The sequence below is a fragment of the Lepidochelys kempii genome, chromosome 1 (genome assembly GCF_965140285.1).
Source record: "Lepidochelys kempii isolate rLepKem1 chromosome 1, rLepKem1.hap1, whole genome shotgun sequence".
Lineage (NCBI taxonomy): Eukaryota > Metazoa > Chordata > Testudines > Cheloniidae > Lepidochelys > Lepidochelys kempii.
In genome coordinates this window covers 223,789,052-223,803,654 of record NC_136380.1, presented here as the reverse complement: position 1 = coordinate 223,803,654, position 14,603 = coordinate 223,789,052, and the positions used below count along the sequence as shown (strand labels likewise).

General features: G+C 39.8%; 1 protein-coding gene across 3 annotated transcripts in view; it reads left to right on the top strand.

Annotated features, from left to right (window-relative positions):
• The window catches only part of MRPS35 (mitochondrial ribosomal protein S35), a 55,753-nt gene that overhangs the window by 29,787 nt on the left and 11,363 nt on the right, over positions 1 to 14,603 (top strand). For 2 of the 3 annotated variants that reach the window (XM_073315402.2, XM_073315420.2), the window contains exons 7-8: positions 3,580 to 3,669; positions 6,474 to 6,543. In XM_073315402.2, coding sequence (XP_073171503.1) covers positions 3,580 to 3,669; positions 6,474 to 6,543 — 160 coding nt within the window. The remainder of the gene's footprint in view (positions 1 to 3,579; positions 3,670 to 6,473; positions 6,544 to 14,603) is intronic. The other variant, XM_073315412.2, reaches the window with a different exon arrangement.

The following is a 14,603-nucleotide window of genomic DNA, read 5'->3' as shown; positions in this document are numbered from 1 at the left end:
GGTCCCTCTGCAGCACTGGGGAAAGGAATTCTATTCCTGGTATTTCCTGGTCCCCAAATTCAAAGGAGGGATGAGACCTATTCTCAATCTCCACTCTCAACAAATACATCAAATATGGGAGACTCCATATGGTCACTCTAAGCAGCTATTCTTCTGTGTTAAATCACAACTGGCTTGCTGGCCTGGATCTTCAGGACACTTACTTCCACCTGGTCACTTTTTTCCACAAGTCGCCAGAGGTTTGAGATTTGTTGTGGCAGGTCAACATGATCACTACACAGTGCTACCCTTTGGCCTGTCCTCACTTCCTTGCATTTTTACCAATGCATGGTAGTAGTGACAACATACTTCAGAAAAAGAGGAATTCATGTCTTCCCATACTTGAACAATTGCATAGTGAGGGGCAAGTCTGCTCACATGTCTGGTTTACATTATGCCTTTCTCAATAGTCTGGGTCTGATCTTGAACAAGATTAATACCACCTCAGAAAATCAAGCTTATTGGGGCCCTCTTTGATTCTACAAACGCAAGGGCATTTTTGCCAAATGAGTGATTCCAGGCAATTAGTCACCTGTCTGTATCTTTTTTCTCACCCTTCTGTTCCAACCCTGAGTGTTTCTGAAGCTGTTAGGTCATATGGCCAAACCCTTATTTGGACCAGCATGCAGGATTGCACCTTCGCCATTTTCAAGCATGGCTGAAGTTGATCTATCACCCAAATTGTCAAGCATTGGACTGTGAAGTTCGAGTGCCTCCAGAAGGTCTGGATTCCTTCCAGTGGTGATTAGTTCAGAGCAGTGTATGCCAGGGTGTTGCCTTTGCTTGCCCCCTCTATCCCAGGCAGGATCATAATTACCAGTGCTTCCATAATAGGTTGGGGGACACATCTGGGGGAATTGGGGGTTCAAGGTTTGAAGATGGAGCAGGAAGCATCTCTTCATATCAACATCCTGGTGCTTTGAGTCATTTACCATGCCTGCAAGGTATTTTGAGTAGCAGTTCGTGTACCCACCACCACCACAACCTATTATGTGAAGAAGCGAAAGGGAGCTCGCTCCAGTCAACTTCATCACCTCTTGACAAAGCTTGGGCAGCTCTGCACCGAAGATAACATCACTCCTGCAGTTGCTTATTTACTAGGGGTCCGGAATTACTTGGCCGATTGTCTTGGCAGGAATTTCTCCTAGGATCATGAGTGGTCTCTGAAAAACGATGTGCTAAGGTCCATCTTTGCATCTGTTTGCAATGAAGGACAACAAGTAGTGCGGGTCTTGAGTAGGTCTCAGTCCATGTTCCCTGAGCAATTCATTTAATCTGAATAGTGGATCAGTCCTGATGCATGCTTTTCCCCAATCCCAGTCATTCCTGAGATGAAGCTGGATCATATCATCTTGAGTCTCATCACACCAGCTTGGCCAAGATTGCATTTCTCAGTGATGTTTCTTTATTCATGTTTGCAAGATTGCTACTTGGTCTTCCATACCTACTTCTACCAAACATTATGGTATCACGATCATGTCCAAATCAGAGTTGAATTTTGGGAAGGCATTCTTGCAGTTGCTCTTTAAAGTAGACTCCAAGCCCCATCTCCTCCTGATACTGCTTTGGAGTCACCTGGGTGGAATGCATGTCTGCAAAGCACTCGAAGAAAAGATGGTTATTTACCTGTCCTGTCGCATTATTCTTCAAGATGTGGATGCAGATGTTTATTTCACAACCAACCCTACATCCCCTCTCCATTAAAGTCTCAATTATTGATGTTTGGTATGAAGAAGAACTGAGAGGTCAGAGTTGTGTTGCCCTTAAATAGCTTGGGGAGGGCCTAAAAGGCCAGTGGTTATGAGCACTACCTGTATGGGCACTGCTACGCAGTGTTTTCTGACTTTGGTGCACTGGGCGGTGTGCACACCTGAATGGAATACGTGTCTGCACCCACATCTTGAAGAGCAGTTACAGTACAGATAAGTAACAGTCTTTTTCGCTGATTAAGAATGATGCAACTTGTTCAGTATTCAGTTATAACATACATAGCTTTTCAATGTGTCAACACCTTACTAGCTTTGATGCTGACACTAAGCTCTCTAATCATGGTTATCAGTTATGAATTTTAGACACTAGCCTTTGGGAAATTTGCATCAGAATTGTAAATAATGATACATCTCATTTCACCTGCAGAAGTAATTTATTTTTCCAATAATCTGGCAGTTGCAAGTTCAAAATTCATTAAATATCCTTTCCAAATGGCTTGTGGTGTTCAGAAGAGCTTCAGACAAATTTCATGGCCTCAGCAAAGTACATAGCACAAGTATTTACTTTTGCTTGAGGAATAAAAAAGCTTTTAACATTTCTTGAGCCTTTCTGCTGTAATTAAGCTGAATTTCAAAGCTGTTCTTTGTCAGTCTCGAGTTAATTGAAAGTAAAAGTACAACTTAGCTGTGTTCAGAAATATGAAGCAAATTATGATAAATTTAGAATTAATCATGGACACCTGCATTTTGTGTATTTCGTTTGGAACACTAGTTAGATACACTACTTCAGTTACAGGTTTATGTATATATCCCAGACTTTGTCCAAACATTTTGAGGGTTGTCATCCAAATATGCATATGTGGTGACAACACTGATTCCTAATTTTATTTCCCATTTTATCCTCAGTACTGTTGTTAGTACGTTCTTTGGCTCATGCTTTTTAGGTTATTTTGTGTAACTATTATGTCCTTTAAGTTTTAGTGGTTGTAATTTATTAGTTGATTGAAGCATTTCTATTAAGGTTATTTGTTTTTATGAAAACATCTTCCACCAGGGGGCTGTAAAGAACCTCCAAGTGCAGGAAGGTACTGGAAAACAATACTTTGTGCTGATTATGTTCTAGAGGTGGGAGAGAAATCTATTACGTTCGTATATCACAAGACTTACATTTGTTTAATATTATTTTTAAAAATTTTAGGTTGCTTTCCTGATGCTTAGTTTTTCCTTCAGTGCAGTTCTCTTTGTGCTCAATCTTATTTTTAAGAAATAACTAAGAGTCAAACTGTTACCTCAAAAATTCCCAGTTAAAATCCTGTGAAGCAAGATTTTATATGTTCTCAAAGCTGCTCAGGTGGTGGTAGAGGCAGGCTGCATTTGGTGACAGGGTGGTTTGGCCCAGCTCCCATTTGGAGGCTGGATATTTTTTAATTACACTAAACTAAAAGCAAGCGGTGGGCACAAATAGAGAAATTGAAGGCTTCTGCAGCTATTATGAAAGTAATAATGTAAAAATGGTTTATGTTCTTTGAAGAAATATTCACTCTTTAAATAGTGAGAAATTAGATTCAGTGTTGCGGAGTAGGGACAATGGTTGGCAAGTGTTTAACTCCAATTTAAGCTAGTTTAAACAGTAGATTGTATACTTTACCTTTGTGACCGTTGCTAACATGCTGTGATCTTGACGTCTTTCATGCCTTGGTTGTCCACGTTTCTAGTTCTGTAAGTCAAAAGGAGTTGTCCCTATGTTGAGCATCGCCAATAATAAGTTTCTGCGGGACAGATGAGTCAATTACATCTGTGTAATCCCATGGCTTTTAATGAATTTGCACAGGTCTTGCTGCTTTAACTTGATGAGCTGTTTTGTTAATGCAGAAGGCATGGAAACCAACACCCTCAATCTTAATTCTGTCTGCTCCACAAGGTTAGTGGAAATTAAAAGCAGCAACAATTAACAGACACGTCTCCAGATGCACAAAAAGAACAGATTTTGTTCTACAACCATCCTCACAGAAGAAATCCTGCCCTGGTTTAAAAACATCTGACCTGATTTGCAGGTACTTTAAGCCCAGGCTAACTTAATCAGTTGTGGGTAAAGGTTAGAGCCCATGCTCCAGTTTAGCTCAGGTCGTCACCTATCCATTCTGAAGTGAGGATACAGGCAGTCAATCGCATGCTGATAGTCCTCGGTGTTTGTCCCACAATTCGCCCAAAGAACAGACACGTTCTTTTGCAGTTGACAGGGAAAAAATCCTAGGTTGTCTTAGCATGCAGAATCGTGGGATATGCCCTCAGACACACATGGTTCAGTGCAGAAACAGAAAACACAGTAACGCAAGTAGGACTTTTGCTGCGGGGATCCTTACACCCAGGCAAGGCTAGCAGGTGCCCAGATCCAGTTGCCAATCACCTACATTAACTGTGAAGACGTACTCCACACTTAGTCTCTGACAAAGCCTTATCTTTCTTACCTAAAAAGAACAGGTTGACCACAATATCCTTTGTAATGAAGAAATTTTAGTTTCTCTGCAATCTCTTTGTCATCAGTTAGCCCCCTTGCTCCCTGGTATCCCCATGATTCTCTTGTAGGCATCCTGTTTCTAATACTTGCAAAACTTCTTGCCTCTTTTTTTTCCTTTAGTTATTTTCTTCCAAAATTCCCTCTTGCCCATCTTACATTTTTTCCTTCCATAGCTGGTTCCTTTTTATTGGCTTCACTTTAGCTGGATTTCAATTTTTGAAGGATGCCTGTTTGACTCAAATACTCTTGTCCTTTGCCATGTAATCGTAGTGTGATTTGGGTTTTTTTTTCTTTCCTGCTTTTTTTACGGGAGTTAAGGGGGCATGCCACCTATACATATCTTCTGTGATTTTTATAGGGAATGCTTAAGTAATTCCCTTGCTTAGTGAAAGGATTTTAACTTCCTCACTTTTTTAAATTAAGGTCTTTTGAGGTAGCCATTTATTTTATTTTAAATCTACTCCCACTGTTATTTAGTGGGTCAACTATAATTACTTAAAAAGAAAAGGAGTACTTGTGGCACCTTAGAGACTAACCAATTTATTTGAGCATGAGCTTTCGTGAGCTACAGCTCACTTCATCGGATGCAGCTCATGCTCAAATAAATTGGTTAGTCTCTAAGGTGCCACAAGTACTCCTTTTCTTTTTGCGAATACAGACTAACACGGCTGTTACTCTGAAACCTATAATTACTTACTGACTCAGCTCCTGTGTTTTACTTAGGACTAAATCTGGCGTAGCTACTCCTCTTGTGTGCTGTAGAAGAGCTTTTCCAAAAAATCAGTCCTTTTAAGACATTGAGAAATAGCTTCTCTAAACCCTGTCCTGGTATGACACTTGTACACTTTCTGTAAGTGGGTACTTGAATCAAGCATTATTACTAGTTTATTAAATTTTAGTTTTCTCTAGGATCTCTCTCAGCATTGCACATGCAATATCTTTCCTGATCCAGAGACTGGTGGTATAAACTTATTAGTACGTTTACATTTTTAGGCTTGGGAATTAAGACTTGTATTTCCCTTTTCATTCAAACTTTTATAGAGGTTGGTGGTAACTTCTAGGTGAAGTTGGGTCCAACACTGGGAAAACAGAGTAGGAGGGGTACTACGTCCCCTGCTGACACCACCTCCTGCCTTATGGAGGGAGGTGGGAAAGAGTCACTGGCTGCTGCACTGCATACTTTGCTGGACTGTGGGACTACCTGAGAGCTTGGAGCAGAAGAGGTGCTGTACTGGCCCTACCTGAGTCCAGGAGATCACGTAAGACAGAATGACTCTCCTTCCTGCACCCTATTGTAACTCAGTAGAGAAGGGAAAAACCGATGATGAGCACACCACCTTTCAGCCTGGAAAGAAGCCCACAGATACGTTGCGGGAGTTAGAGTGAATGAGGGAGAGAGTTGGAGGCACAGTGTGTTTAACACCAGCTTCATCAATTAAAGGATTGTGACAGCTTGTCCTATTGTCCTTATGTTATTTCTGGAAGTAATTCAGTCTCCCTCTGGACCTCCAGATCAGCACCTCTGATCCCAAGATACATTACTTGGGTTCTGAGATCCATAACCTGTTTGTTCCTGTTGCATACCTAAAGCACTTGGCCATGAGGCAAAAGAAGTGCACACTATAGTCTGTGCAGTATCTTTCCCTTTCTGGCTACTTACACTTAGGGCATCTTTCTCTAACTTTGGTATTAGGTTGACCTAAGTTTTCTTACATTAGAAGCTAATGTTGTTTTTAAAGTTTTATTAGTTTTTCTTCATTTGCTAACTGAACAATATACTTTTCTCAGTACCAGAGTCTCATGCTGTCTACACTTACCTGTGCTCGCTGAAAACAGAATTTCCTTGAAGACTGGCTCTGGCCAAGAGTGCAGAGACTTGAATGGTTGCTGAATATGTGCCCCATCGGTTCTAGTTTATTGTCATAATGTTCTCCCAATGGCCAGGTGCAGATCAGTCACTGAAGGAAATATTTCCTTGACATCACACTAAAAGCCTAAAAATCTGTATAAATCAAATTTTATTCAGAAATGTGCCATGAACAATTAACTAGGAACTGAAGTGATACAAAACCTTCCCAGAGTCTGGGGACACAGATTAAACAAACAAACAAAAATCTTAGCTACTTATTCTTAATTTCCAAAAACAGAATCGTGACTATTTCAAAATAGTTTTTTAAATTTGTTTTTGTTTGGTTTTTAAATTTCAGGTGTCCATTAAGGAGACAGAATTATGACTATGGAATCTACCTCCTCACAGTTTTGTACCATGAATCGTGGGTAAGCAATTGAATGTATCTAGCAAAATAAACAGTTCTTTTAATTCAGAAAAGATAACACTTTACCTAGGACCACATTTAGTTAAAAATCCTGACTTGTGTGGTGGGTGGAATCAGTCTGCGGCTTCAGCATGCTTGGAAGATTTACAAAAAGCATAACAACCCTGTTCTGTCCAACGTGAACCACAGAAAGCACTTCTAATACCTTTCCAGGATGCCACTATTTTATTGGTTACTTGAATTCATATGCCCACAATAAATATCCCCTCACAGGAGGTTTTAGAAATAAATTCCTTTCTTCTGACAGGAATTAAGAATAATTTTGATTGCATTTATCCCGATGCAGTATTAAAAAGCCGAATGGAAATGAAGCAGCTTTTTCAAAGATTTCAACTGGCTATTAAATGCACACAATTGACAATTAGATACGAAATCAGTGTAAAACGTTTGTTTTTTTTTAAATGTGGTTTTATAATACCTGATTATCTTAACCCAAAGCAAAATATAGAGAAGCAGGAAACAAAATTTTTTTTGGACAGACTTGGGTTTAAAAAAAAAAATTAATTAGTTAAATACTCAAGTGATAAAATCAAATTTGTGTCTAAGCAATGAATAAAGTTATTTTAAAGGTATCCCAGATTATTTGAATTTTACACTTGTCTTAAAATATGCTTATTCCTTTTGGAAAATATTTTATATTCAAAACACATTCTTTTAATGTGTACAACTTAATTAAGAACAGGTATGTGCCTAGTGAGTTTCACAAAAGTAGTGACCTTGTGGTGAGTGAAATATTCTCCCATGGTGGATAGAGGGAGAATAATTTTGCATTTATTGCAGTTCGGTCTTTCTTTTTCTTTCTTTCTTTTTTTTTTGGTTGGCCTCACCCACCTCCCAATTGCTGAAGCTGTCAACAGGAGAATCAGTTGTGGTGTGTTATCAAGAACACTTGTACATTAGGAATGAGAATGAAAAACTGTTTCATATAGGCCATCAAGTGGACATAAGACAACTTTTCAATCCATACTCTTTTCTCTATCAAAATTTATCCCTCAACTGGCCTGTTAATTTTCACTGTATATATACTTCTCCCATGACTTCTAGTCTTTCCTATTGATTACAAATATTAAAATGCATTTTTAAAAGAATATTACGTTATAGAGAATGATAAAAGCAACATAACATACTTGCAATAAAAAGGAATGTTGAAATCCCATACTTACATTTTGGATAGCTTCTATTTGTTTCAAGGAAGTAACTGATAAATATGACATTATTTGGCTGCCACTGCATTTGGCATTTGTGCAGCATGCATGTTTTCGCACTGTATATGAGCGGGTATGTGTACAATTATAGTATTTGTTCCGAGTATGTAAAATGTAGCAGACTGGTAGTTCTCAAAGTACTGATTTTAAAAAAATAGTACATTCGGTTAACATTAACCATCTGACTATATTAGGTTGAAAATAAATTGGGTACTTCCTTCCCACTCTCTCTCAATCATCTTAGTTGTGCCTTGGTGTCACTGCATTTGTTACCCATCCTTTATATACTCCTTTTTGAACCTAGCAGTATTTAGTCAGAGTGGAGTTAAATTGGATTGTATTTTTAGTCTTACCTTTGTATGAGAAGACCTTCAGCTTCCCTTCATAATACTGTTTTTAGTTGACTTTCCTGTCAGTGGTTGTGATCTTTTCCAGTAGCATTTAAGTCCCCATAATCAACATTCTTTAAGAAGTCTAATATTTCTGCCTTCAGTCATTTTAGTTACTCACTTAAATACGAAATAACTCATTCAGTGAGGAATTTCATTTGATCAGAGACTAGCTTGAAGGATGCATATGTTGTAATTATAGACAACATGCTATTAAATTTGACTTATGAATTTATATTTTAAAGCATAAGTTTTATAGATAAGCTTTTACTTTTCAGTGGTACGTTACCAACATAGGTATTTTCTTTTTAACAGTAACACAAACCTCAAACTTGGATGACAGATGAGTTTCCAGTAGCAGAACAGTGACAGCAGAGGCTAAACACTCTTCCTTTTTTTATTAATTCCAGGCAAACAACACATCTGTCCTTTGCTCTAGCGTTACTTAGTGATAGAAGTCAGGGCCATACGATATTGACATGTGAGTGCTTGCTGTGTATTGAATACGCACAAGTCTCTTGCCCTTTTATTACCTTTCAACTTCCATGTTAATATTTGATGAACTCGTCAATCAGTTGTAGTTGTCTTTGATTTCCATGAAAAATTGATGGTCTGCTGTGACATATTTGATTTTTTCCATGATCAATGGTAATCCCTTTTAATAGACCTGCTGAAAGGTAGTTTTGATGCATTTTGTTAACCATAAGCAAACAGGCTGTAATCTATTTTAATCTGTGTGAACTTTAAATATTGATGGGGATTAGTCCTCCCTATAGACAGTAACATTAGACAAAAGTAATCTCCAGATTTGGTCATCTTGCCAACAGCATGGTGCCACCTTTCATGAGCGTGCTTGGTAGAATGCAATAAGAAAATGAGGCCAGTAGTTCCTTTTCATGTTGGCTGTTACTGCTTTTGTTGCAGTTTTTGATGTGAGTCCTAAAGACCCAGTACTTGCTGTTTTAGTTACTGTAGATCGAGGTGGGCAAACTTTTTGGCCCGAGGGCCACATTAGGGAATAAAAACTGTATGGCAGGCCATGAATACTCACAAAATTGGGGCAGGAGTGCTGGAAGGGGTGCAGGTTCCAGCTGGGGGTGCGGGCTGTAGGGTGGGGCTGGGAATGAGGAGTTTGGGATGCAGGAGGGTGCTCCGGGCTGGGATCGAGAGGTTTGGAGAGTGGGAGGGGAATCAGGGCTGGGGCAAGGGGTTGGAGTGTGGGGAGAAGCTCAGGAGTGCAGGCTCCGAGCGGCGCTTACCTCAAGTGGCTCCGGGAAGTAGTGGCATGTCCCCTCTCCAGCTCCTATGCGGCCAGGTGGCCCCATCCTCAGGCACCACCACTTCAGCTCTTATTGGAGCTCCGGAGGGGGCCACTGGAGCACGTAGGAACTGGTGCGGTGCCATGCTGTGGCTTCCAGGAGCCGCATGGTGTGGCCTCTGACCTTGCGCCCCGGCCAGAGCTGAGGAAGCCCCAGACCCCACTTCCCAGTGGGAGCTTGTAGGCTGGCTTAAAACCGCTCGTGGGCCGTAGTTTGCTCACCGCTGTTGTAGATCCTCTCTAATTTGTATTAATGACTGGAAGAATTGTTGTGCACTACTGAATCTTGCAAGTTAAGGAGTATCGGAACAAACAGAATATGAAAACCAAGGGCTGTATGTAGGTCAGGAAGTGTAGTTATCTTTTAAGTGTCACTTGGCTTTAATTGTTTGATGTGCCACAGCATATGTACTAGTATTAGGAGGTAACCTGTCAAAATAATTACATGTTAGGATATACCATAGGCCTCATATTACTAATTAAACCTTTTCTGAGAGGTGGGAGGTGCCAATTTCTATGTGGATTGTCCAGTGCTTGGTAAATTGCATGCTACTGAGCTGTATAAAGTGATGCTGCAGTAGTAAAGTGCTAATATAACTTTGTTCCTAAGTAATACACACATAGTTAATTCTGGGTTGTTTGGTTTTTAAAAAAAATCCCCTGTGGATCACTCTTTGCAGAAAACTCATTTACTTTTTTTCCCCAAAGATTGCCTTCCAGGTCCAAGTTTGGTCTTGAGGCGTATTTCTTCCTTTCTAACTGAGGTTTCAATCCAAGGACCAGGTCCTCTAGTAGTGGAACTCTGATTTTATAGATATTGCAGTAGCACTTGAAGGGTCCAGTCAGAATTGGGTCTCCATTGTGATGGATACTGTAAAAATAGCCAGTGACAGTCGCTGGCCTGATCTGTTCACAATCTATATGTGCAACAAGTCAGTGACAAACTAAAAGGGAAGGCGAGGGCAGGAGTAACCAATAAAGTAACAGTTGCATAGATAAGGTATTGCTTAATATGAAGTTTCTTTGCGTGTCTGTGTTTACTGGGCTAATTTTTATCTAATTATAAACAAATATCAGCTATCCCTGATTGACACCGAACCAGTCAATCGTTGGAGGTAGAAATGTTTGTGTGAATTAATTCAGTGAGCGTGTTCTGTGTATAACAGGCAGCATTGAAGACATGGAGAAAACTGTGGGAGCAGCTGATAAATACTCAGATGAGACTAGAATTAGTGGAGTGGAGTGGGGTTGATATATTGAGATGAACAGACAGGAAGGGTCAGAATTGGGAAGCGCTTGAAGAGCAAGCAAAAGAAGACTCCACTTGGTGCAGTGAAGCCAGTGGAGAAAATCAGAGTGTGGTGTTGTTGTGGTCAAAATAATGTGGAAGGACAATGATCTTAGTAGCTACTTTTTTGAATGGACAGTAGATAGGCAATGTGAATGAGGGGGACCAGAAAGGAAAAGGTTGCACTACTCCAGATGAGAAATAAAGCAATAGGTAGTCTTTAACACTGGAGAGTGTGCAAAGGTCAGATTTTGGAAATGCTATGGAGGAAGAAACTGTGATTGGATGTGTGGCGTGAGGAAGAAGTCTGACTACCACCTAGATAATGAGCGTGAATGAATCACAACAATCATCTTGTCGTTTCAACAGTGACTGAGAATGGGGTGAAGATGAGACCTTGAGAGGAAAGATCAGGAATTCACCTTCTGCCCTGTTAAGTTTTTGTCAGTGAGGTATATCTAGAAAGAGGGGCTGGAGAGATGGGCTGAGATGAGGCATTAGACACATGGAGACCAGTCAGGAGTGGGAAAAGTAGATTTGAGAGTCACTGGTGTAAAGGTGGGTAGTTGGAGCCATGTGAGCAGATGAGGTAACCCAAAGAAGGTTTAGAAACACTCCTCACACGTTTTATGGTTTTACTTGAAGCCACTATGTCGGCATAGTTGAAAGTGACTTCCTACCTGCTGATCCCAGAAACAGTTTGATCCTGCAAACTCCTAAGGACGCTGAGGACACTCAGCACTTTTTCCAGGATTGGGCCCCAAGTGTATGTTTCCCTGGGAGAATCTGTAAGTATGGGGCAAAGTGTGAAGTTTAAGTTTCCACAACCATTTTGAAGGGAGAATTAGGATGATTTCCCTGTGTCTGGCATTCATTCCCACACAGTATAATGCTAACCCATCCTTGGCATATGAAGACTTCTTAATCGGAGGGGCTCCGGTTCTCTTTGGAATGTACCTGATTGCCCCAAATATTAGATATCGGATGGTGGCTGGGTGAAACCCCTGGAGAAAGATATGCCTGGATTCCCTAAAGTCTTCGGTACAATTTTCAAAAGAGAATTATGTACTTAGGACCCTGTCTCGTTGAAAGTCTATGGCATTTAAGCTCCTAAATCCCATAGGTACTTTTGTAAATTATATCCTATGGAAAAATGTCATCCCCGTCCCTTTTCAAATTACTGAAGTTGAACACTTCTTACTCTCCTATATTTGATAGATTTCTCTTTATTAAAGTGTAAGCATTTCCATCATATTTCATTTATGTTCATTTGCCAACTGTGTTGTTTCCTTCCTTCCTGGGTTATATTTCTTTTAATTCCATTTGTTTAAATGGGAAAACAAAGTAATAAATCCTCTAATCCTTCATCCATCCTCTAATCGCAGGTTAAGTGAAACATTTTCTGTGGGAACCTGTTTAAAATATTGGCAGCACATCAGTGGGCTGATAATAAATGTGATTAATTTGTTATGCAGTATGGTGCTGGGGGCAGAACTGGGGGGTGGGAGGGAAATAGCCACACAAGGAAGGGAAGAGCAAACTTCACTAGATCATGTGACTGTGCAATTGTATATATTTTTTTAAATTTAGGTGCAGTTAATTGATATTTGTAGCCTTACTTAATATGATTATATCCAGTAAAGTGACTGCCTGTCAGAGGATTTTTGAAAGACAAGGTAGGTGAAGTAATCTTTTATTTGACCAGTTAGTGATGGTGAGAGATGCAAGCTTTTGAACCACATAGAACTCTTCTTCGGGTCACTGGACTTGGGACCAATACAGCTACAACTACACTGCATACAACAGAGAGGAGTTTGACATCCACTGTGTCAAACTTTCTCAATTCACAAGTCAAACTGCCAGCCCTGCCATCTTGAAACCAAGTTGGATTTTTTTTTCCTCATGCAGCTTCACCAGTAATTGTCTACAAGATATATTATGTCCCTGGTCACACCTGTCTAAATTGTAGGATGGCTAATGGGGTTGCGGAGCTCCAATGCAGAACTTAATTTGTTTACAGCCTCTTTAGTGCTAGTGAAGATGCATAAGAAGGCAGATGCCCATATTAACTTTTAGATTCCAGGTTGTTTGCAATCCTGACCATTTTTTTCTTTTATTCAATTTGATATGGAGACATTGAGACGACATTGGAGTCTCACAGTGAGTTTTTTGTTTTCCTTTTTTCTATACAATCCCTCTTCAGATTAATACTATGCTTTTCTCAGAGGCCTAGATGTTAGCCAGGAAACTGAAAGCTAAGTGTGCATTTAAAAAATAAAACATGATGAAGTTTGAAAATGCACACGATCCCCCAAACAGCCTTGACTGGCTCTGCAGTGCTGCTCACAGAACAAACAAAAACCAGGATACAGTACTCCCAATCCGTGAACTTCTTCATTGCATCAGTGACCTTGGAAAATCTGAGGTCATCTTAATTGGTTAGCTTTGATATCCTTGTTATGCTGATGGTCATGCATTGTGGTGAGATTTAAAGATAGATGCGCTACGCTTTAGCTTTCCATAGCAAACTTTCTGCCATATAAGCCTGTGCACAGGAGTTTGAGGAAGGCAGCCTTTCATGTTTTGTCACCAAAAGTGATGACATTTTGGAGACAATTTCCAACATACAAACTTTAAAACGTAGATTATAGTATTTTGAAAATATATAGTAATGCTTAACATTTTATATTTTGCAGCTTTTTTCATCTTAATCAGTAATTGAGTTAATACTTGTACATTATTAATTTTTACACACCATGTAGTAGCTGTCTGAACAGCCAGTTTGCTGTTCATATGCACTGAAATTTTTTAACCAATGCCTGAATGACCTTGTGCTTTGTTCTACTGTACTCCCTATTTGATGCTGTAATGTTTGGGTTGGTCGGGAGAAAGTTTACTAAAGTCTTGGTCTGTTCCCAGTCTGGATGGTCTAGACTCTGTTCCTTGTGTTTTGTGTCTTGGCTTTGCAGATTGTTCCCAGGAAAGGGCCTGTGGTGGACATGGCCTACATGGCCAAACAAAAAGGGCAGCATTGAGAGAACTTTAATGAAGTGTGTCTCTGTCTTACTGTTGATAGCGGTGCACAAAGCAGTAATTATAATAGGCATGTAGTGATCCTTATATTAATTTTGGATGAATGCAAGTATAATAGCACGAAGAAGAAAAATTTATTAGTGCGTCAAAAGAATGATCGTTTGCTGCCATCAAGTGGTTAAAGGAGGCATAAACCGATCTTTCTCATTTACGTAGGAATAATCATTGAGATTTAAAGTTATGTTGTGGATTGGAAACAGGAAACAAAGTAGAAATAAAAAATCCATTTTCAAGATGGAACATGGTTAATAAGTAATGTTGTAAGGATCTCTGCTTAATATTAATGATCCGGAAAAGAGGAGGAACAGTTAACCAGAAAAATTAGTTGACTTATTTGTTGGTCCTAGTATAGTAGAGAGACGAGGTGGGTGAGATAATATTTTATTGGGCTGACTGCTGTTGATGAGAGAGACAGGCTTTTGAGTTATACAGAGGACTTTGTCAGGTCTGGAAAAGGTCCTAAATGTCACAGCTAAAGATTGAATAAATAGGTTGGCATAAGCAGCTAACACATACTCTAAGGAATCATTCAAGGTGAAGTTTCAGAGTAGCAGCCGTGTTCGTCTGTATTCGCAAAAGGAAAAGGAGTACTTGTGGCACCTTAGAGACTACCAAATTTATTTGAGCATAAGCTTTCGTGAGCTACAGCTCACTTCATCGGATGCTGATGAAGTGAGCTGTAGCTCACGAAAGCTTATGCTCAAATAA